The sequence below is a fragment of the Filicampus tigris genome, chromosome 12 (assembly GCF_054856515.1).
Source record: "Filicampus tigris isolate MCC_2025a chromosome 12, RoL_Ftig_1.0, whole genome shotgun sequence".
NCBI lineage: Eukaryota > Metazoa > Chordata > Actinopteri > Syngnathiformes > Syngnathidae > Filicampus > Filicampus tigris.
The window spans coordinates 12,842,782-12,864,861 of NC_141228.1; the positions used below are offsets into that span (position 1 = coordinate 12,842,782).

General features: G+C 39.7%; 1 protein-coding gene across 6 annotated transcripts in view; it reads left to right on the plus strand.

Moving 5' to 3' along the window:
• cacna1ea (calcium channel, voltage-dependent, R type, alpha 1E subunit a) overlaps nucleotides 1–22,080 on the plus strand; it is a 98,853-nt gene that overhangs the window by 3,464 nt on the left and 73,309 nt on the right. For all 6 annotated transcript variants that reach the window (XM_086046273.1, XM_086046272.1, XM_086046275.1 and 3 more), the window contains exon 2: nucleotides 5,946–6,446. In XM_086046273.1, coding sequence (XP_085902399.1) covers nucleotides 5,950–6,446 — 497 coding nt within the window. In that variant the 5' untranslated portion in view covers nucleotides 5,946–5,949. The remainder of the gene's footprint in view (nucleotides 1–5,945; nucleotides 6,447–22,080) is intronic.

The following is a 22,080-nucleotide window of genomic DNA, read 5'->3' on the forward strand; positions in this document are numbered from 1 at the left end:
TGACATGTGAATCCACTTAGCGCCATAACTACCACATTTGAAGACAATTCATATTCAACTGCAGCAGCCAATTTAATTACTTCCTGTTACTAAGATGATTCAAGAGTGAGTTTCATCATCTGTTGACACACAAATGAATCTACTTACAGTCGATGTTTTATTTTAAACTAAACACTGAAGGACTGTCTGACAGATATTAAAATAGTCAATAAATTATTAACTGTGGGTCTGGCCATCAGTTGCACTAAATGCACACCATCAAAGGTCTGTTATTCAGGCTTCAAACCAATTGATCCATCAAATCTGAAGCTGTTCAGTGTTTATAATGCAATAGGCAACAGTGACATGAAACTTTAATAAGCCCCAGCAGCAGTTGGTTGTTGTTAATGGAACATGAAGAAAATGGAAGCTACCGCAAAGAATTGTGTGGAATAACAAAAAAAAAAAAAAAAAGTACTCTATGGGCAAAAGTATTGAGATACACCACTTGATAACCTATGTTTGGTAATTCAAACAGACAGTAATTCTTCATCTTAAAAACACTCTTTGGACAAGTCTGTTTCCACCTTTGTGGGAACAGTTTGGGGAAGATCATTTTCTGCAAGCCCAAGTAAGGCACAATTGGATGAGTTTGGTGTGGAAGAACTGGACTTCCTAATGGAGCAAAATTCCACAGAGACTCTTACTGTCATGAACATTGACTTCAATACTTTGCCCACATAAAGTATCTTGATACCTATACTGACACGATACCATGGCAAAAAACGAAAACATCAGGAGAGCTGTTACGCCACTCAACTCTAGTTATTCGTAGAAAACTTGTATCTAACATTCATCTGTGTCTTTGAAGAATGTTTTGGATTTGTAAAAAAAAATAAAAATATTTAATAATAATAATATCCCTGCTCGAAATCAATCAGCAGCTTGTGTTTGAACGGTTTCCACCTGTACTGCCAGACGCACTGGACACACGGTGTCCCCAGTTGGAGAGGCTAAAGCGTGCGTATTTCCGTACATGCCCGAGAACAGGTGGAAACAAAAACCCAATGAGTTGACAAGACATGTTCCGGACACCCAGGAGATAGTATTAAAGATAGTATTAAATGAAGCTAAAACAAACCAAAACAATGTAAAAGTCAATAAAAAACACCAAATCATGACCCTTATTATTTTTATTAATTCAAAAGAGTGTAAAGCAGTGGCGTAACGATGAGGAATGAACATTATTAGACTGTATGTTCCCCCTAATAATATAGTTGACACAGCAGCTCAGCTAGTAAATTTACAAACAAAACTATTATTTCGCAGCTACTGAGATTTGTAGCCTTGTTCAGAATATAACACTTTCTTTAAAGAAAGATTTTAAATGTCAAAACGTGGAAAACCAGCAAATATTTCTCTTCTTCCCCCCTGGCAGTTTGTACAGCTCATCATTTGCCTCAGCAAAAAAAATTGGTAGTTGCACAGTGGATTAAGTTATTTGTGTGAAGTGTATGTAGTGATCAAGTTCATAGTCCTGCCATGCTTAAAGAGGTAATCAACCCAAACATATATTTTTTTCAAGAATATGTTCCCAGCAGGCTCACGAGTTGAAACACTGTATTCTGATTATTATTGCGTTTGTGCAATATGAGTTAAGCAGCAAAATACACCTGTCTTTAGCCATCTCAGGGGGCGGCCATTTTGTCACTTTTGTCGACTGAAAATGACACCACAACTGCTCAGGGCTCAGGTAACAACCAATCAGGGCTCAGCTTCAGAAAACAGGTCAGCCGTGATTGGTCGTTACCTCAGCCTGAGCAGTTGTGATGTCATTTTCAGTCGACAGAAGTGACAAAATGGCCGCCCCCTGAGATCGCTTAAACTCAAATTTCATATTATTCATATTGCCTTGTTTCAACAAGTGGGCTTGCATAGAACATATTCTTGAAAAAAATATGTTTGGGTTGACTTCCGCTTTAAAAAGTTACCCATAGTTAATGTATTATCGTCATGTCTAGTTATATTGTCGTAACGCCGAAATGCTGTTTGGACACTGAATCAGAACATTTCTAATATTATTCATTTGTTTTCTTTCTTACGGTAGCTCAGATCTCTGATCTCTTGATTTCTTCCATTGTGAGCAGTACATTTAACGATGATTTAAAAATGTCTCTTAATTAAATGGGTGACTAAATGAAGCTGCACAGTAGGTAGCTGTGTGCCCTCCTCTGCTCATCTACAAGCAGCACTGGCTCATCAAATGCAAACAGTTGGTACCAAGTTTACGTTTACCAAAATAATTCACTCGGCTTTGACTTCTATTTGAAGTTAAGTCATTTAAATTTGTCATATCTGCTAACTTGGTTCTCATCAAGGTGTGAATAAATTAATAACGTTTTTCAGGTTGGAAGGTTGGACGGGTTTCATGTGAGTTTGCTTTTGAATTTGATGAGATGTGATGTGTAATGAGGCTCTAGTGTTGACTTTTGTGGACAGCAGGTGCGCAAAGGTCTGTCGTCTGTCAGAGAACCTCCATCACTCCATATTAGAGTCCATGCAGACACCTGGCTACACAGCCCAGAGCATGAAAAAACAATTGGTTCTGGTCAAATTGTCAACACATTGAACCTTTTGAATGGACCTCTTCGGTGTAATGGCAGGCGGAAAGCTCTGTGAATAAGGATAATCAGCAGCCAGCCTCCATCTATGCATCCATTATCTATACCGCTTATCCTCACAAGGGTCGCGGGGAGTGCTGGAGCCTATCCTAGCAGTAGGCGGGGGACACCCTGAATAAGTTTCCAGCCAATCGCAGGGCACTCAGAGACAAACAAACATCCGCACTCACAATCACACCAAGGGGCAATTTAGAGTGTCCAATTAACCTACCAAGCATGTTTTTGGAATGTGGGAGGAAACCGGAGTACCCGGAGAAAACCCACGCAGGCACGGGGAGAACATGCAAACCCCACAAAGGGAGGCCGGGGCCGGGATCAAACCCACGACCTCTGAACTGTGAGGCGGACGTGCTAACCAGTCGATCACCGTGCCGCCCACAGCCACCCTCCTAAAAAGGTAATTAGGGGGAATTATTTCAAACCACTGTCAACTTGAGAGTGAGTTCTGGTTAGAAGAAGAGTAACCACAATGGAATCAGAGGCAACCAGGGATGTTTTTCTGCACATCATAGCAAGGGTACAGTAATGCTAATGGACTGCTGAAATAGGATAAAGACTGACTGGATATGACAGATTATGACTGTTGATGTTATATCGAATAATTTTGTTTAGTCAATTAGAGTACCTGTTCGTTGAAGTGTCTTTAAGCAGGAAACTTTACTTGCTCCTAGTAAACTTGTTGCAGCTCACATTTTCTGTTTGAATGTTTCTGTGCTTATTAGGAAAAAAAGGAAAAAGCTAAAATTGAAATCTAAAATGTCCATAATTGAACTTGAACATCATCAAAGCAGGGCGGCACGGTGGTCGACTGATTAGCACGTCCGCCTCACAGTTCAGAGGTCGTGGGTTCAATCCCGGCTCCGGCCTCCCTGTGTGGAGTTTGCATGTTCTCCCTGTGCCTGAGTGGGTTTTCTCCGGGTCCCCCGCCTACTGCTGGTATAGGCTCCAGCACTCCCGCAACCCTTGTGTGGATAAGCGGTATGGATAATGGATGGATGGATCATCAAAGCAGCTATGGGAAGTTGAGCTACATTCACGCAAACACATGAAACACATTATTATTATGATCAATTTGACAATGATATGGAAACAGTAGACCCTTACATTCAGAAAGCGCATCTTACTCATCCCAACCTATCATTGGGTTCCTATCGTTGGTATCATTGCCCATCCCTACTAATAAGAAGGAAAATTCAGTATTCGAAACAGCTCCCAGTGCGGTGCGTTGGACGTCGACAACACTAACAACTAGCAACTTACCCATCCTTCCATCAATTTTCTGTAGCGCTTGTCCTCATTAGTGTTGGAGGTGAGCTGGAAGCCATCCCTGCTGACTGGGCGAGAGGCGGGGTACTCTTTGAACAAGTCGCCAATCAATCACAGGGCACATATAGACAAACAACTACTCACACTCGACAGTGAGGCAGCCATGCTAACAATTACCTACACCACTGCAAACCACAACAACACTAATATATGTCTATGCTTCGTCATAATTTGTACACATAACTTTTATTTCAAGTCCCTAACCTTGTGCCTTTATTCTAATTATTTTTGTTGTCATATTCAGTCAATTGCAGTATCTTGGCCCACTCTAATGCTTTCATTGTTTATGTAAAGAGAGGGAAACAAAAGCTGAATACGTGTCGTCAGCAAAGTGATGCATTACTGGAAGTAATTCAGAGTTTAGTGTGATCAAACGCTCTGAAATCCAGCATCTTGACATGTCAGCTGATTGTGTTGGCACCACTGTCCAGTAAGTTTGAAAACGCAATTTCCAAAATGGCTTTAAAAGATTAATGTCTGAGACAAAGCTTTCGCTCCAAGAGAGACCCATTGGGACAAAAGACCTACAGTACATTGTTGTGCATGTTATGTTTTTATCCAGTCATATCTATGCAAGAGTTTTCATTATGGACTTAATCACACAAAAAAAGTGTTTCATATCTAATGAAAGCCGCCACAACCAAAGCCGCTTTGCATAAAGCATTACTACTCTTTGGGTTCCAGAGCAGCAACATTGTCCTTATCTGCCATTACAGAGAAAGAAACTGAAAGTGTAAGAAGTAATAGACTTCATCAGTCAGAATCTACAGCAGCAGATTGTGTGGCTGAAATAGCCAAACGCGAGTTTCACAGATTGATTTATGATACTATTGATTTTAAAGGCTCGGGCAAGCCATTCCCAACAGAAGGGGCTGTGATGGCAGCTTCAAAGGTATCGCAATCACTGTAGATTCGAAGTTAGTGTTACCATGGTGACAGGCAATTGCAGTTGGACCTGCCTGTTTATGTTGGTTGCTCAACCTTTAACACAAGGTTAGGCAACTGATGGCCGGCGGGCTGCATTAGGTACGGAACCACACTCTGAGCGGCTCCTCGACAAAAAAAAAAAAAAAAAAAAAAAAAAAGTATTTTTGAAAAAGTATTTTTCTTTTTTTTTATAATTAAAGGCAGGTTTTCCATGGTATTTTCTCTGACTGGATTTATCATGCTTAATAGTATCTCCAATGGAATTAAACTCAATGAAAAAGCACAATCCCCTATTTGTATTTGTCAGATCAAATGCTAACTAGTTTTGAAGTTGTGGAACAATATTGCAATGATAATACAGCATCGCCTCAGAGCACTTCCTGGCCCTGATGCCATTCCAATATAAAGGAACCGAAAAAAATCCCAAAACAATCAAATCCTTTGTTTGACTTCTAATTTGTTTATATTTTAAATCAGCTTCCCATAGGAAATACAGTAATGGAAATTGAAATCATAAAACTTTTATTAACTGTATAGGATTTTATCGCTCTTGACTGTCATGAAAAAAAGTCTAAGGGTTTTAATTGTGAAAGCATGATGTAAAAGTGTGCTGCCCTTCATGCATCTTTTTTAGCATTGTCAGTTTTCAAGTGGAAAAAGACCACAGCAGTCACTGAAGAATACAAACTATAAACAAAAAAACTCTAACTTTGATAGTACATGACAATGCTGTGAATGGTGTTTTGCTTACTTAATGTAACATTCCGTGTATATTCTTCTTCTCTTCTATCATTATTCTTTTTTAAACTTATTCACATCATTTACAATGTATTAACAAGCATTGTGTTGTTCTGATTTTGCTGGCACACAGCTCATCAAAGTAATTGACAATATATGAATTTCTATTACACACAATAAAACTACCACGGAAAGGACAAATTGTATTGAAATTACTTTGCAGTTATAGTATTTCTCAGTCATTTATTTCCTCATTTACAGCACTCTCTTCCTCTTTTCTCTTTATTCATGCAGCAGTATGACAGGGGACCATAATACATTGGGCCTACCCAGACCTCCAGGAGGACCGCATTGTCCAGAGGATGCTTTGGGTCTTGCTTTGGAGCCCATGTGTGGCAACAGCACACCCAGACACCACATTCTCCACCCATCCCACGTGGACGGTGAGAGCTGGCAGAAGCATCGGACTGGTCTAGCTGGAGGGTTGAGCCTGTGTTCTGGCTCGCCTTCACTCCTTGAGCCCTACAGTCTCTCGAGCAGCCACGACACCCTCTACCTCTCCCACATGCCGGGCCACAGCTCGCCTCCGCACCCAAACAGAACTGGCCTAACCCTGGATGTGACCTCTTCTTTTGATGTTGGAGGTAGCATGTTGGTGATTGATGGAGATTTGCCCATTAGCCCCAATGTGATGAAGAGACGTCGGGGGGGCATAATCGAGCAGAAGGACATAGTGAAGGCCCACCAGGCCCATAAGATCCACAGCACTCCACAGGCACGTCGCAAGGAGTGGGAGTAAGTATCATGCTGATGAAATACTCTATATCATGCACCTCCTTACTATTAAGATATTTAAAGCGGAAGTCAACCAAAACATATTTTTTTCAAGAATATGTTCCCAGCAGGCCCACTAGTTGAAACACGGCATTCTGATTAATTTTGCGTTTGTGGAATATAAGTTAAGCAGCAAGATGCACTCGTTTTTAGCCATCTCTGGGGGTGGCCATTTTATTTTCTGTCGACTGAAAATCACAGCTGCTCACAACGACCAATCACGGCTGACCTGTTTTCAGAATCTGGTGCTGGTCTGAGCATAAATGGCATCATAGCAGCACTAGCACAGTTATGCGTTATGCCTGTGTTTTATCTACTTATGTGTTGTGCATCATTTTGTTTATTAAGTATTCTGTTTTGCAAATCCCAAACTATGCTCCTATTGCGGGGGGTACAGTGTGAGATCTGGAAAAAAACCCCGTCTGATCACATAGCAACATCATTAAATTAAAACAATACAGCAAAACTTAAAGACTTACACAATTGGGGGTGGGGTGTCTAGGGAGGGAAGTCATTAAAGCCCAAAAACACTGAGGGGTGCACTTGTAGCACTGCTTAGACGCGTCGCACCCACCCCTGTATTGTGGATATCCACGCTTTAAATGGATTTTCTTTTATGGTGATTTACAGTCTATAGTACTGAGCTATGATTTAGTCAAATATGTTGCTTCTTCATATTGTTTTCATTATTTACAGCAATCTTCAGTGAGTGAAATGCTTACTTAGTGCACAGCAACCCATTTATGATTTGGTCGCAGCAAGATGGCAAAACACGGTCGTGCCTGTATTGGATTTATGCTGTGATAGACTTCAGATGCCATTTAACAGGCGACCATATGGAGGATGGATTGATGTTTTAAAATAAACAGTTAAGCTGGTCATTGAGATGTTAGAGTCCATACTGGAGAAGAGGGAGGCCCGTAGATAAACATTTTATATTCCGATTATACTGCATTGGGTTTATCAATCATTGACTGGAGTTGTAAAACTTGTGAAAACTCATGTTAGCGGCTAATGGCTGAGAAGAGCACACATCTCTGCCATCGCTGAATAGTTGCCATCAATACCAACATTGTACGCCTTCATAGAGTTTGTCATTTTTTTATGCATCACTGACAAAATTGAGAAATAAAGAGATATAAATCTGCAGCTAAATATTATCGTATTACTTCATTTTTGGGGAATACACTTACTTCCCACTTGTGTAATTCAGCCAACATACAGACGTCCTTGGCAGTTGGTTCAGTATCTATCTACAGTTCCTGCGTACACATTTTCTTTCGGACATTTGCAGGACGCAGGTGACTACAGTGAATTATCGTTATCTAATTAACGCTGACGACTTAAAAACTCACTTATTTGCTGTTTTTATGCTCAGGTCAAAGCAATAAAAGTGTTAGTTTGGCACCATCTTTTGGCATATCGATAAAAAGGAAGTTTGTTGCACTAAGTTGAGGAGTTTCATTAAGACAAAAGTCATGCTTTGCTGCCATCAGGGGGCATCTATAGGCAGGCGGGGTTTGGTCCCTATCCCCGCAAAGAGTTGGGGTTCACTGTACATGTGTTCTAATTACAGTTGTTTCTCCTTGGCAGAGGTGATGACAAAATTCAGACATATTCAGGGGGTAGGTAACTTTTGTACAGTTTGGGTATACCTGAAAATGAGTCTATGAAATGAAATTACGACAAAAATATTTTTCTCTCCAAACTTCACTACAAAAGTGTACGCAGATGAAAAACTGTTATATCCATGAACATATTTTTTCAGAGCATTAAAGATGTTTTTGTTGGTTGTTTAGGTTCAGAGGCGTGGTGGCCATCGGGAATTTCGGGAGTTTCCTGACCGACCGGTCCATGTCTGGGCTTTTTCTAATACAATACAAGCGTTCCAGTTTCTCACGCGGCCCCTTTGCAAAATTAATTGCCCACTCCTATACTAGACACACCCACACACATGCACCTAAATTCACTGACAATTCTCCAAGTATTGGTTGTGCATGCTTGACTGTGTGTGTGGGTTTGTGTGTGTATGTACATTGCCAAGGACTTGTAGATATTTAATATCTCAGCCAGTGTTTAGCTCTAATTGGTCTGAGAAGTCTTTGTAGCTCCCTTGATGCCAGTAAAGTATGGATTAGTGTTAGTTTGTCTGTTCGTTGCCATTTTGTAATCATGTGATGTTATTGGGAAACAAATGATTGCCATTGGAGCGTCATTCAAGCAACTGCGCCATTCGAGGTTGTCCGAGCCACTTCTGTAATAATGCAATTTCTATTTGCGCCGTGAGACTTCAAGCAGGCCAATGTGCTGTTTGAAATCAATGCTGTCTTTGTCAGTATGGTGGGTGTATGCTTAATCGGATGTACTGTACATCCACGTTTGCGCGTACAGTATGTACGTATTCATTGGGTTCCTGCCCTGTGGAGCTGTGAAATCGCAAACTGAATGGCAGGGGTTGATGCCCCCCCTCCTTCGCTTTCCCTGCTGAAGCTGGGGCTTTCCCTCTGGTGGGCCCGACCCCCATGGTGCCCGTCCCACCTTTCTCGCCACAGGCTCAGGATGCCTCAGTCCATGCTGAGTTGTCGTCTATAGTTTAAAGACACTGGGCGGAGAAAGCATAGGGGAGCTTTAATGGGAGGTGGTGATGCAAAATGAATGAAGTTGGCGATACATGAGATTACTCTTTAGATTAGCATTGGCTTACACATTGAAAGAACAATTCTATTGATTTAACAGCTTTTATTGTTTGGGATCAGTTGTTTTGCATGCAAAAGCGCAATTTAATCATCTTCATGCCAAGAAGAAAAAAAATATACACCATACACAAGTTATTTTACAATAGATAACCCATTAAAATTTTGTAGGGGGAAAAAGTTGGAATGTTATCAAAATAGTCGTATGTTTTTCAAGAAAAAAAAAGTTGTAGTCTTACAAGAACAAAGATGTATTTTTATCGAGATAAATCAGAATCTTACAAGTTGTGTTTTTCCAAGTTTAGGTTGTTATTGTTTTAGTAGTAATATTAAAGTCAAACAATGGAAGAAATGTAGATGATTACATTTAAAAATATAAATGTATTCTCACAATATTAGGCCTATGCCTTTTATTGTGGAATTGATGCCTTTATTCTAGAAATAAAAAAAAGGCTATATTCTTTAGAAATAAAGTTTCTTTTCTTGGAAAATAAGTCTATATTCATGCAGGAAATCAGATTTACATGATATGCCACAATCATATCACATCTTTTAACTGGTCCAAAGCTAAAGTAGGGATGAGCTTAGAAGGTTTAGTATGTTTGTTTCATTGGCACGCGGGCATGTACTTTAAAACAATAATGCTATTTTATTCCTAGTTATTTCCAATTTCGATTGAGCAGCTCCCCCCAATTACCGTACTAGTACTACTGTGACTTTTAAAATGTGCACTTTACAAAAAGTACCGTGGGGAGAAGGAAAGACAAGATGAAAATAAAACAAACAATAAATAACTGTTAAACTTGTGATATCCAATCATGCCAGCCACACCGACCGGCTGTTGGAATGGCAAAATAGGGGCAGATGGCGTCATGTCCCTTGACAGAAAGCTGACGGGACCAGAAAATTAGGCAAACACAAACATACAAAATTAGCCCCAAAAATGTACTCTGATTTTCTCTTTTGAGGCATTGATTTGCATTAAATACGAATCATTATCTGGCCACATCTCCACTGGTTTGAACACATTAAGTCCATGTGACAAATGGATGATCGGGGCAATGGAATGATTACGAGGCCTGTAGAGATGTTCAGTCATGGAGCAGGTAACTGTCTTCTGGCTTGCCTGCTATAATTAAAGTGATCCGTTCATTTCATGTCAGATGGACACTGCTGCAGCTGATAGGACAAAGACCCGAGTGAGTCACAACGTGTTGACCGTGAACATCCACCTCTCAGATCCACTGAGAGGCAAAGCCACATTGTCATGGCGGCTTGGATTAGAATTGTTGCACCTGAGCCAACATGTGCATCTGTTTTCTTTCCAGGATGATTTCAGACCAACAAATCGGTTATGATAACATGAGTTGATGTGGATCCTTGCCCAGTAGAGGATTTAATTTATTTACGCCTCCCTGCCAGGACTTAATAAAAAAAAAAAAAGGAAAATCAATCAAACTACTTTATTTACCCACTTTGCATATCAAACTTGTAGAACAAACAGCTTTCTAGTTGAAACAACGTGAAGAAATATCCCGTATATTACACAAGAATGCCTACAGGTCTGTAGAGCTGAAGAATATTATTATAATATCCAAACTGTCATTTGTCACCAGTGGAGAAACACTAGCGACTAGAGAAGGAATGAAAATCGTGATTAAAATATCAAAAGGAAAAAAAAAAAGCGACCTAAAATTCTTAGGAAGTATATAGTTTATTTGAATCCTGAAATTATACTCGTTTTTTGTGTAGTTAGGGGTAGTCGCTTGCTACCCTGAATGCGTAAGATTGCAAATGTTAATGACATCTTTTCATTGCTCCGGATAATAACAGTACTTAATGTCGCCAGGCTTTAAAGTCAGTGATTAGACTGGCATTTGAGCCACAGCCGGCCGGACTGGGCATTAGCTATAAACAGCCGGGAACAATAACAATCTGTTGGACTCCGTTTGACTTCTGACCTTTGTGTTCACAGTGGGGTTGTCTGTCTGTCTCCCTGTCTGAAATTGTGACTTGTTCCGGAATTTGGTTCATCTCGCTGCGCCATTCTGGGCGAAAGTTGACTAAACTTTACACCTGCTGGAACCTGGTCAAAGTTGTGGCATGGGCGGTGTAATTCGATTTTGGTGAATTTGATCAAGGTGCAGAGCTCTGCGGATATGTGTGGCGGGTGTCGACAGATTTCATTCTTAAATATGACAACAGCATGTATCAACCCCTCTGAATCATCGCAGGAATCAATTAATTGAATGAATTATCATTATTATCATCTTTATTATACATATTTAAAAACCATCCCATTGGGATCAGTGAGGTAAAGAGGAGTAAATTAAGTGAACGAAGAGGATCCAAAGTGCAAGCAGTAAAGAACGTGTTGCGTGGTAGTGCCGCTTGATTGGAACACTGCAAGCCAGAGGTTTGCGACAGTTAGATTTGTTAAACCTGGCAGCAGGTGCAAAATCTATGGGTCATTAAGCCAAACTTGAAAATGAGCAGAGCAGACGTCTGGGCAGAATCAGAGTGATCAATTTTCTTTGACGTCTGACACCATTTTGCATACTGGTGATTGTCAGCTCTTTCGTTCAAACATATACAGTATAAGAAGTACAATGACCGAAATATCTCTTTATCGCAATTCTAAATGTTGCTTTTTACTCAGATTTTGTCCCTGCTTGTATTATAGCCTACAGTAATTGTGTTGAGCTGGATTGGTATATGTGTACATTGTATCTCTTAAACCCTGACTTTGGATGGTATGATAAACAATGACTTTTTGGCCATGTTGAATGTGTGCTAAGGTGTAAGTAAGTACAAGTATCAAATGTTTCACTGCTATGAAAGATTATTTTATATTGTGCTTGCCGCTCATTAGTATCAACACCTTGATTATTTAGAGTGATGATCAATCTAAATGTATGGGGCCAGAGCATCCAAGTGTCTCAGTGTAATGCAACTGAAACTGCAGTAAGGTACGCGGAATCGCGTTAAGCAAGATCTTCCCTAGATGTCCGGGTGGCCAGAGAGCGTTGTTCCGTCCCTTGTTGTTGCTTTTGTCATTTCTCTGCATTTTCCAAGGAAGCCATAGTAATTGATGCTCACACAAGGAACAACCCTGCCGTTTTGTGTTTCACACTAAGAATCGCATTAGCGTTGAAAGTGTTGATTCTGCAGGAACGCCTATAAAATCAGTGTTACCGGTACACGCTGTATGTATCCACGTGCGCATTGCAAGCTCCCTGACACGGGTCAAATCAACAATTTTTGCAATAGTTCATGGCTGGTATATAGCGGAAAAGCCTCGGTGGTTATAGCTGAAAGGTGAAGACACCAGCACATTATAATTGCTGTTGTTGCTGTGTACAGTGTATGTGTGTGTTGGCTTTTTATTAGTAATCTTTCAGGCTGTGTTTCCTTTTTGTCAGCCATTCTCTGCAGGGGTGTTCACAGACTTGAACAGGCCCCGTGTGTGATCTTCTTGTCTTCTGATCACAATATGATTGGAACACTCTGGCTGTGCCGCTGGTCATCCCTAAAGCATCCGCCAGTCACTGTTCACAGCTAATGGTTGCTAAATTGCCCGTTTTTCCTTCCCTGTAGGCTGAACCACAAGCGTCATTATCGGTCTACTAACACTGAGGATGAGGCAATTTAAGAAGTGGTTTAAAGTTTGGATGCTGGTTCAATTAATGTGCCATTTCTGCCTTTTCGGTAATGTGGTGTCTCAAAGCCAGTTGGCATATGCCTGTCAGTCTGTTCTCAAAACGATTAGAAGGGTTGCACTGAATTTACTACACAAACTGACTTGAAAAAAAGCTTTGCTAAGCTACTTGATATGATATTTTATCGTATGATATCAAACTTGGCGTATAGACCATGTTTTGGGAGTCTGTTGCGAAAGTACTTGTCAATTTTGGAATATGTTGTTGAGTAGTAGACACTGAGAGGGACACTGTTCCAAATTGTTGAGCTTTATGCGTCTTTTGTTAATTGTCCTAAACAATCAATGCAAGTTACAGTGAATAAAATGTTTTGATCATGTTTGCTTCTAGAATATTTCAGATTATTTTTTTGGGGAAGCAATACCAACAGTATTTCTTTTAGAATTAGAGTCTGTATTGTCATTTTTATAAAATGATTCAAAATACACCATTCTAAAAACCTCCGTTCTGCACATTAGTGGCTTTTTAACGGATACTCTTAATATGAGTGCAACCAGTTGCATTTTCCATTTTTGGGCTTGAGGGTGTGTGTACTTTAGAAAACAGTATCTCCGTTTTTTAAATTTGTACTTTCTGTCTCAAAACATTTGACATTAAATCCTGAAAATGAATGAGCCACATCTGTAACAAACATCTACAGAGCGATGAAGAAAGAATACAAAATTTCTTCATTATATTACTGTTCCTTTTTGTCAACTGAATTTGTGTGTGACACTGCGGCATTATAATGATGTCTCATTTACTTTGTCGGCGCAGCTATTGGCAAGCAAGAGTTTACCAGTTTAAACTGATCTGTCGTTTTTCTCAAGAATGATCATTTTCAAAGCAAAACTAAGTTCAGGCAATTTACCATTTGATTCTTAGATGGAACTCGGTGGATTGTATGGCAGCTCTACAGAAGCTGCAGTTACTGTACCACCTTGTTAGGTTTTCAGTCTGTGTGCTACTCTCTCTGTGTTTTTCTGCCCCTAGGTTATTAGCATCTGCACTGGCACTCAGGTGCACAATCTGTTGATCCACAAACCTGACAGATATTCAGCAGGGACAACGCAGCGATTTAAACAAAGTTCTTAAATTGCTTATTTACATTTGAAAGCTGAGGATGTGTGTGAGAAATTGAGTCCGAGGTCTTAATTGCACAGCAAGGCATGCCAGCTACCATAGCAACAGTTCATTCTTACCAATTAGATTTTTTTTTTTTTTACACATCCAATGCCAAATTCATTTTTTGATTACCTTACTTTCTTTCATTCATTCATTCATTCAATTTTGCTGGCAAACTGAGATAGTCTGTCACAATGAATTACCCTCCAATATCGTCTTCCTGTTAGTGTCACACAGACACACAGTGTGGTGTAAATGTCAGACCTGTTTGACACGGGTGAATTATTAATGATGACATGCTGAAAAGCCATTTTCAGTGTCACAAAATGACGTATCAGTTAAATATTGTCCAGGATAGAGGAAGCGGTTTCATTGAGGATAGATGCTAGCGTGCTTCTTTTTCCGGACACTCATTAGTTTGCAGAAGTGTGAAGTTGAATATTGTTGTTTTTGCTGTTGTTTTCGTTGCCACTTCCTCCTTTGTTTTATCTCGGTGCTCTGCAATTGTCGTGAAAAATGCAATAAACTGTCACAAACTGGCCCTGTTCGTGACTGTAATAGATAGAAATCGTAGGACTGTGTCTGGGCCTTCAGTTGCCTCAGGGTGCAAAATGAAGTGTGGGTGTTCCACTCAGTTTGTGATACGACACTATCCATCCATTATCTATACCGCTTATCCTCACAAGGGTCGTGGGCGTGCTGGAGCCTATCCCAGCTGTCTTCGGGCAGTAGGCGGGGGACACCCTGAATTGGTTGCCAGCCAATCGCAGGGCACACAGAGACAAACAAACATCCGCACTCACAATCACACTTAGGCACAAACATCCGCACTCACAATCACACTTTGGAGCAATTTTTATGCAAAATAAAATTGCTGGTTGATATGTGGCGGATATGACTATGACAGAAGACCTCGTGTGGGAAAAATATTGAAGTTGTGCAGATACTGTATGTATTGCAACACTTCCTGACTTTGTCGATGAATAAGCACAGAAAGTATGATTTTATTTCATTTTTTGCAATATTAAAAAATGAATTAATTAATTTAACTTGTAACTTTTGTTTTTTTTCAGAGTGTCCATAATGCTCCTTTTTAAATATCAATAAATTCAGTGTTACCGTTCAGCCACATATACAGTATTACATCACAATTCAGCCTTTATCAGGAAAGAATATGGCTGAATTGTATTTGAATGACTAGTGTTCATTCAAAGTAGTTTTTACTTTTACTTGAGTATTTTTTATTTATTTTTTATTTACAAAGAAGAAACTGTAAACGCTAGGGATGTCATGATATCCAAATGTCACGGTACCATATGAACCTCACAATACGATAAATATCACGATATTGTGGAAAGGTTGTCGATACTTTATATAAAAAGCTCACGATATTGTAAATTAAAAAAAATAGTTCCTATTAAAAAAAAAAACAACATTACAATATTCAGTTTTTGTACATAATTACAGCAATAGGCTCGGCCAGTCATGCATCAAATTAAACTGCACTAATAAACTAACCACCAGAGGGGGCTGGAACTGCACAAATGGAAAACAACTTGGGCTTTTAAACAGATTTGCTGCTATTAATATCGTGACATGACGACGGTATATTGCGGCAATTTTAATATCGCAATATCACAATATTGCCGATATTGTGACATCCCTAGTAAACGCACATATTGATGTAGTAGGGCAATATTTAAATTAGCATATTCCTTTTCTATATTTTTGTCAATTGTCATTCATGCACTATTACAAAAAATACATAAGAAGATACTTACTACTTTCACTTAGTACTTTATATACTACTCTGACTCAAGTACTGTGCATATCAGCCAGTGTTAAAAGTTCGGGCACTACTTTGACTGCACCACCATTGCTTCTTTGTTTACGCGTGTGTAGAACAGAGCGCCAACATTACCTGCTGGCCTAGATTTCGTCTCACCATGCAGGGTGTCCTTGTTTCCTTTAATCCCCATTCTTTTTAGAATTACATCCCTCAATATATTGTTACCATGCATCTGGGGCCTGTGCCCTGCTTTCCAGACAGCTCCTACATCCTCGGAGGGAGCGCGTTTATGAAAAATGGTCGTTGCTTCTCTCGTTAAAAAAAAATGTTCGTCAGGAGCACTGCATTGCAGGTTCAGTTAAGCTACAAGTCCAATTACCTGCATAGATCAATGTTGATTAGATGTTTAATTATTAAACTCAATGGATTGGCTAATAACTCACTCGTTACAAGAATGCACATAGGACGGTTATTAGATATCGTATTGGCTGCACTGCTTTCAGGACGTGTATGTGGATGTTGGACAATTTTATCCAATCAGATTTCGGTTGATTTTGAAATGCTCCAAATGATGTACGTGGCACAGTTGTGTGTTGATTAATTGTGTTTTTGTATAGTATTGATGGTTTCTATTATTTCAATGTGATCGCGGTGGTGTTAAGAGTGTTTTAAGTTTGGTTCTCAGTGAAGGCCCAGGTACCAAATGCACGGGTTGCCACTTGTGAAGCTGTGTACGAACGTTCCAAAGTATCCGTCTTTGACAGTAATGGATTTGAGAAGCCTATCATGCTCTCTGTAGATGAATAATAAACAATGTGTTGTATGCTATTTCTTGAAGGTTGATGTGCTCTTTGTCCATGTGAGAGGTTTCCTGGTGAAATTCATTTCTCTGTGAAGCCGGTCCGCAGCACTCTGTACCGAACTCCCACATTGCCCTGTGATATGAAACCATTTAGTAGAGGAAGCAATGTGACCATTCAACTCACCGCATGTGTAGCATAACATTCTGTTTCCTTGAAGACATGAAACATTTATTCCTCTAGCAATCAGGGAGCAAGCAATAAGTAACATTACACACAAAACCGATTTAGGTTAGGGAATAATATAGCAAATCAGGATTTAAATTTCCGAGGTACATGTACATGATGTAATACATTACAAGAAAAAGAAGTTCATGCTTAATTGTGATTATCTAGTTTTCATTTGGTCGACTGGTTAGCACGTCCGCCTCACAGTTCAGAGGTCGTGGGTTCGATCCCGGCTCCGGCCTCCCTGTGTGGAGTTTGCATGTTCTCCCCGTGCCTGCGTGGGTTTTCTCCGGGCACTCCGGTTTCCTCCCACATTCCAAAAAAACATGCATGGTAAGTTGATTGGATACTCTAAATTGCCCCTAGGTGTGATTGTGAGTGCGGATGTTTGTCTCTGTGTGCCCTGCGATTGGCTGGCAACCAGTTCAGGGTGTCCCCCGCCTACTGCCCAAAGACAGCTGGGATAGGCTCCAGCACGCCCCGCGACCCTTGTGAGGAGAAGCGGTACAGATAATGGATGGATGGATGGATAGTTTTCATTTGTACTGTTTCAAATATTTTGCGCCTCATTCTTGAGATTAAGTAGGTAACCAAAGATTTAAAACATTAAAACGTATGATGTGAACCGCAGCCATAATATAAAATGAACCTGTAGTGGAACCCTCCCTTTTCATCGGGGTTAGGGACTCTTAAAAGAGGATTCTAAGTGGTGTAGACGCCACAAGATGTTGGCAGATCACCTAAAATGAACAGCATCATAAAGCACCATGCATGAGTACAGTCATGTAACCATGTTAAGTAAACAACTATATTGTGTAAAGAGTAATTGAATTGTTCAACACAAACGAACCACATTTGCACGACAGTCATCATTAGCTAACATACTAGCCTAAATAGCACGCTAACTGAATTGACAATCACACATGGGCAAAAAAATATGAGCATTAGCAATTTATGCAAACAATATTAAGTTTGTTAGTTTTGTAAAACGGAACTTAAGTACTGTCCTCCTTTGAGTTGATAGCCCACGTAAACTCGCATAACACACAGAGCATAGTTAACGTACTCAATAGTGGTGTCCTAATGCTTTCAGTTTTTAATGTGTGCAGGCCAGTCAAAGAGCCTTCACTTCTTTCATAAGGGTTCAATTTCAATATCAAAGCTGTTTGAGCCTTGCAGTGTTGTCAGTGTATGCTATTAGCTTATTGATGCTTTGTAGCTTGACAGGATTCCTTTCAGATGCTGTTGCTTTTATGGGCTTGCTTCACATTAACGTTTATACATAGTTTGTGTGTGTGTGTGTTCAGCATCAGCATCAGCATCCACATACAGTATTAAACTTTCCTCCAGGCTAATGATGCACAGAAAGCCAGAGACATAATGTGTGTGCGTGTCCAAGTGTGTCTTCAGTGCTATTCATCACTTGCACTCCCTCACTCCTAAACCAGGAGCCCAAATATTGCAGCAGTCTGACTTATGTTCCTTTTAGAAGGGGGCAGTTTTGACAAACGACAAGGAGGTGCTGGGTAAGCAAACTCCATGCTCATAAATATCCAACGTAGCATCAAAAACGGGACTTTATTGACTTAGCTGTGACCCCTACAGGAGCCAATGGGAACTGTTGATATAATGCACATGCCCATTCATGATCAGTCATCGCCGGTGTCTGATTGTATAATTTGAACGTCAGTATGTTTAATATGAACCCCGAGTCAGGCAATGATGATAACATAGTGGGATCCATTCAAAAATATGCTCCTGAGGATTATAGTGTCATCATAATGACAACCATTGTTGGCGGTCCTGCACAATTGACACCCAGCGCGAGACACCCCATTGGCACCAATACACGAACACACACGCCGGTGAGTCTATTTAATATAAGCAAAAAAGAAAGCAGCAAAAAAGAAATAAAAAAATAAAAGAAATGTAATTAAAGAAAACAACACAAGTCTTCCATTGTACAAATAAAGAATAATTTTGGCTTTGTGTCTTTTCTTTTATGTTCAAGGTTAGCTTGTTCAAATTTTTTCAGAAGTGCCTTGATGCAAAATCGTCTGAGATGTCCTTGTATGATGTCTGCTCCTCAGCTGTGTGGCTGGGACATGGGTGAGCTCAAGTGGGTTTTTCATTAACTTCACCTTTGAAAAGGCATCTCTTCGAGGACAACTCCACAATTATTCATACAAAAGCCAATGATTCATATGTCATGCATTCCACAATAGAAAACTCTTTTTAAACATTGTCGGTGCATGTTGCTTCCCCCCAGCAATAGCACTCTTTATTCCACAATACTTAGAGACCTTATATATATACACTCCACATATTAAAAAAAAAATAGAACCAATACCAAAGCAAATAAAAAGTAAACTAAAAGTATTTTTCTAAAAAATAAATACCAACAAACTTGTTCTAAAAACTAGTTAAAACTCATTGAAATGGAAACAAAAAACAAAATGAAGACAAACTATAATGAAAAATTCCAAACTTTTATAACATACAGTGAATAAACAGAGAGGAGAGGGTATGAACAAATGCTTAACATGGAGAATCCAAGAAAGTTGTCTAGCTGTCATCTGTTCAGAAATACGTTCACCAACATTGCTGGTGAATTTATGAGAACATTGATCTGTACTACCAGTGTGGCCATCAACACACTTTTCATTCACTCCAGATTTCATGCTGCACTGTAGCTGTACTTTGTAATGTATGCTTCATTCAATCTAAACAAAGGCAATGAACACAAACATCTATTCATTTGTTTTGTTGGTGGTCTTATACAGGATTAGTATTGTTTCACTTCCTTACCCCTTTTCATAGATCTTGCTAGTGGAATACATAGGAGAGGTTAAACATTTTGTGCATTCGTCTTCAAGCTCATCATATCGTGCAAATGTACAATATTTCCCAAATGTATACATTTCTGCTGCTATCTGGTGTAAATCAAGCTGCAAGTATTCAGATTTCTACAATCATTAAACTTTTTGAAGATACCATCAATTTAAGTTACCCCCAAAAATACAAGTGTTTTGAAAATCTGCTTATTATTTAGGTTTATTTTATTTATTTTATTTTACTTTTTTAAAGGTTGTGCCTCAAATCCTAATTTAAATATCAATGTAGTATTGTATTTTGTCACTAGAGGGAGTCATCTCATTTCCTTTGGCTGTTGGCTTGCTCAGCTGACTTCTATCTAAAATGTACAAAATGAACCAAATATCTATTTAGTTTTTAAAAAATGCATTCGACCTGCATACATTTGAAGAAACCACCTAGATGAGGTGTTTTAAACACTTGTTTCCGTTTTTTATTTGTATTTATTCAATCTAGTGTTAACTTATATCTTTGCTCAATATGGATAAATGGCCTGCGAATAAAAGTTAATTTACTGCAAGTCACACATGGTTATGTTAAGCATTCATATCTGTCAATACATTAAACAAGTGTACAATTAACCCCCCCCCCCCCTTCCCCCCAAAGAAAGACTCCGATAATCTTCATACTTAATGGGGGCTGTGTTCATTTTGGAGGACAAAAATGAATCTACAAGGGAGCCCCGGAAAAACTCACTGTTTGAGACCTACAGTTCCACCTCTTCACTGAACTTGTTTTCACAAATATTTTTGGGGTTTCTTTTTGTGGAAAATGTTTAATGCAGTTTCATCCATGTTTTTTTTCCAATATATTTTTTAGGTTGAAAAAAAAACTTTTTCAATGCAGTTATAATGGCCACCACTTATACACGGATTTTTGCTTTTGTTGGGCCGGCCTGGTCCCTATCCCTTTCGAATAGCGGCAATCCACTGTAATCCATTTTGGAATAAAGCTGAACATAACAAATTGTGGAAAACGTTAAAGGCAGTGACTATCCTGGATGCTCTAGTCTGTATACCACAGTGCCAACTCGTGCCCCATAAATGTGCATTTCCACTTCATGTCTCCCACAGAAGACGCCTCAATAAATTGAGCATCCCACACTGTTTGCGTTCAACAACAAACTGTTGCGTCGCTTCCTTTGAGCATGCAATGTGGTGAAAAGGGGTTTGATATCATGCGTGAAAAAAAACAAATTTTCTGCATTCTGTGGGCATCATATATAGGTTGTTTTATCATAATGTAAGTTTACGGCAGCAGATGCAAAGGGCTGAGAAATGAGGGCATGTCAGTTGTGTTGCTAGGTAACGCGGAGGAGGAAGACAACAGTAGAAAGCAGGATTCTGAGGAGGGTAGAAAAAAGGGGTAAAAGGAGGCAACTATAGAAATGGTAAAGGAACAAGGAAATAATGCAGAGTGCATTGTAGGAAAAAAAATAAGCCAAACACATAATTGTTGTAACCGTAGAATCCCTCGAAATGTCCTATGATGCAGCCACTCTTAACCAAAGCTGCACATGCAAGGTCCTCTCATGTTCCAACCATTACCATCTCAATGAAGCTAAATATAGTCCAGTCCCCCCACCCTCAGCCCCTTCATGCGGCCACATCAATAGGTCTGCCTTTGTAGTCCGGCTGTGCTCATGTGTTTAGCCAAGCTTTGGCACGTCACTGTCCAATTTTGGCCAAGTTGGGCGAACTTTTAATGGCAGGAAACCAATCAGCCAAATGACAGATGTTGACATCTTAAAGATGTTACGTTATGGGTTTGTGAAAGAATATTCGAAATATACCACGCTGTGATGAACATGGTGTCTGCCAGCGTTCCCTTTGGCTGTATCTGCAGGACAACTAAAATTGTACTTCAGTTTTACAATTGATCACATTTTTTTAAGTGGTTGGTAACTACCATATTAGGAGAACTACTGCTAATCTTTCTGGAAAACCTTACCTCAAATATACTGTATCTTCAATGGCAAACACAAATTGTGTAACATTTTGACTCGAAAGCTGAAATACGTTTGTAACCCGGACACCTTATCCCGGGTGACTTGCTAGGCTCAAATAATCATAATAGCCGCATTAGCCAATGAAAATAAATCACTTAATGTATGGCAGATCCACCTATTCGGCTGTTTGAATGACAGGGCTGTTTAATTGGATTCAGTCAACCGATGCTGTATTAGACTCCTAGTGGTTAGTGCGTCTGCCTCGCAGTTCAGAGTTCAAATCTTGCATCTGACCTTCCTGTTTAGAGTTTGTATTTGTTTCCCTCCTATGCTTGCATAGGTATGCCCCATGTACTCTGGCTTCCTCCCACATTCCTAAAACAGTCATGTGAGGTTAATCAAAGACTACATACAGTGTGAATGTCTGTATGTGCCTTTCA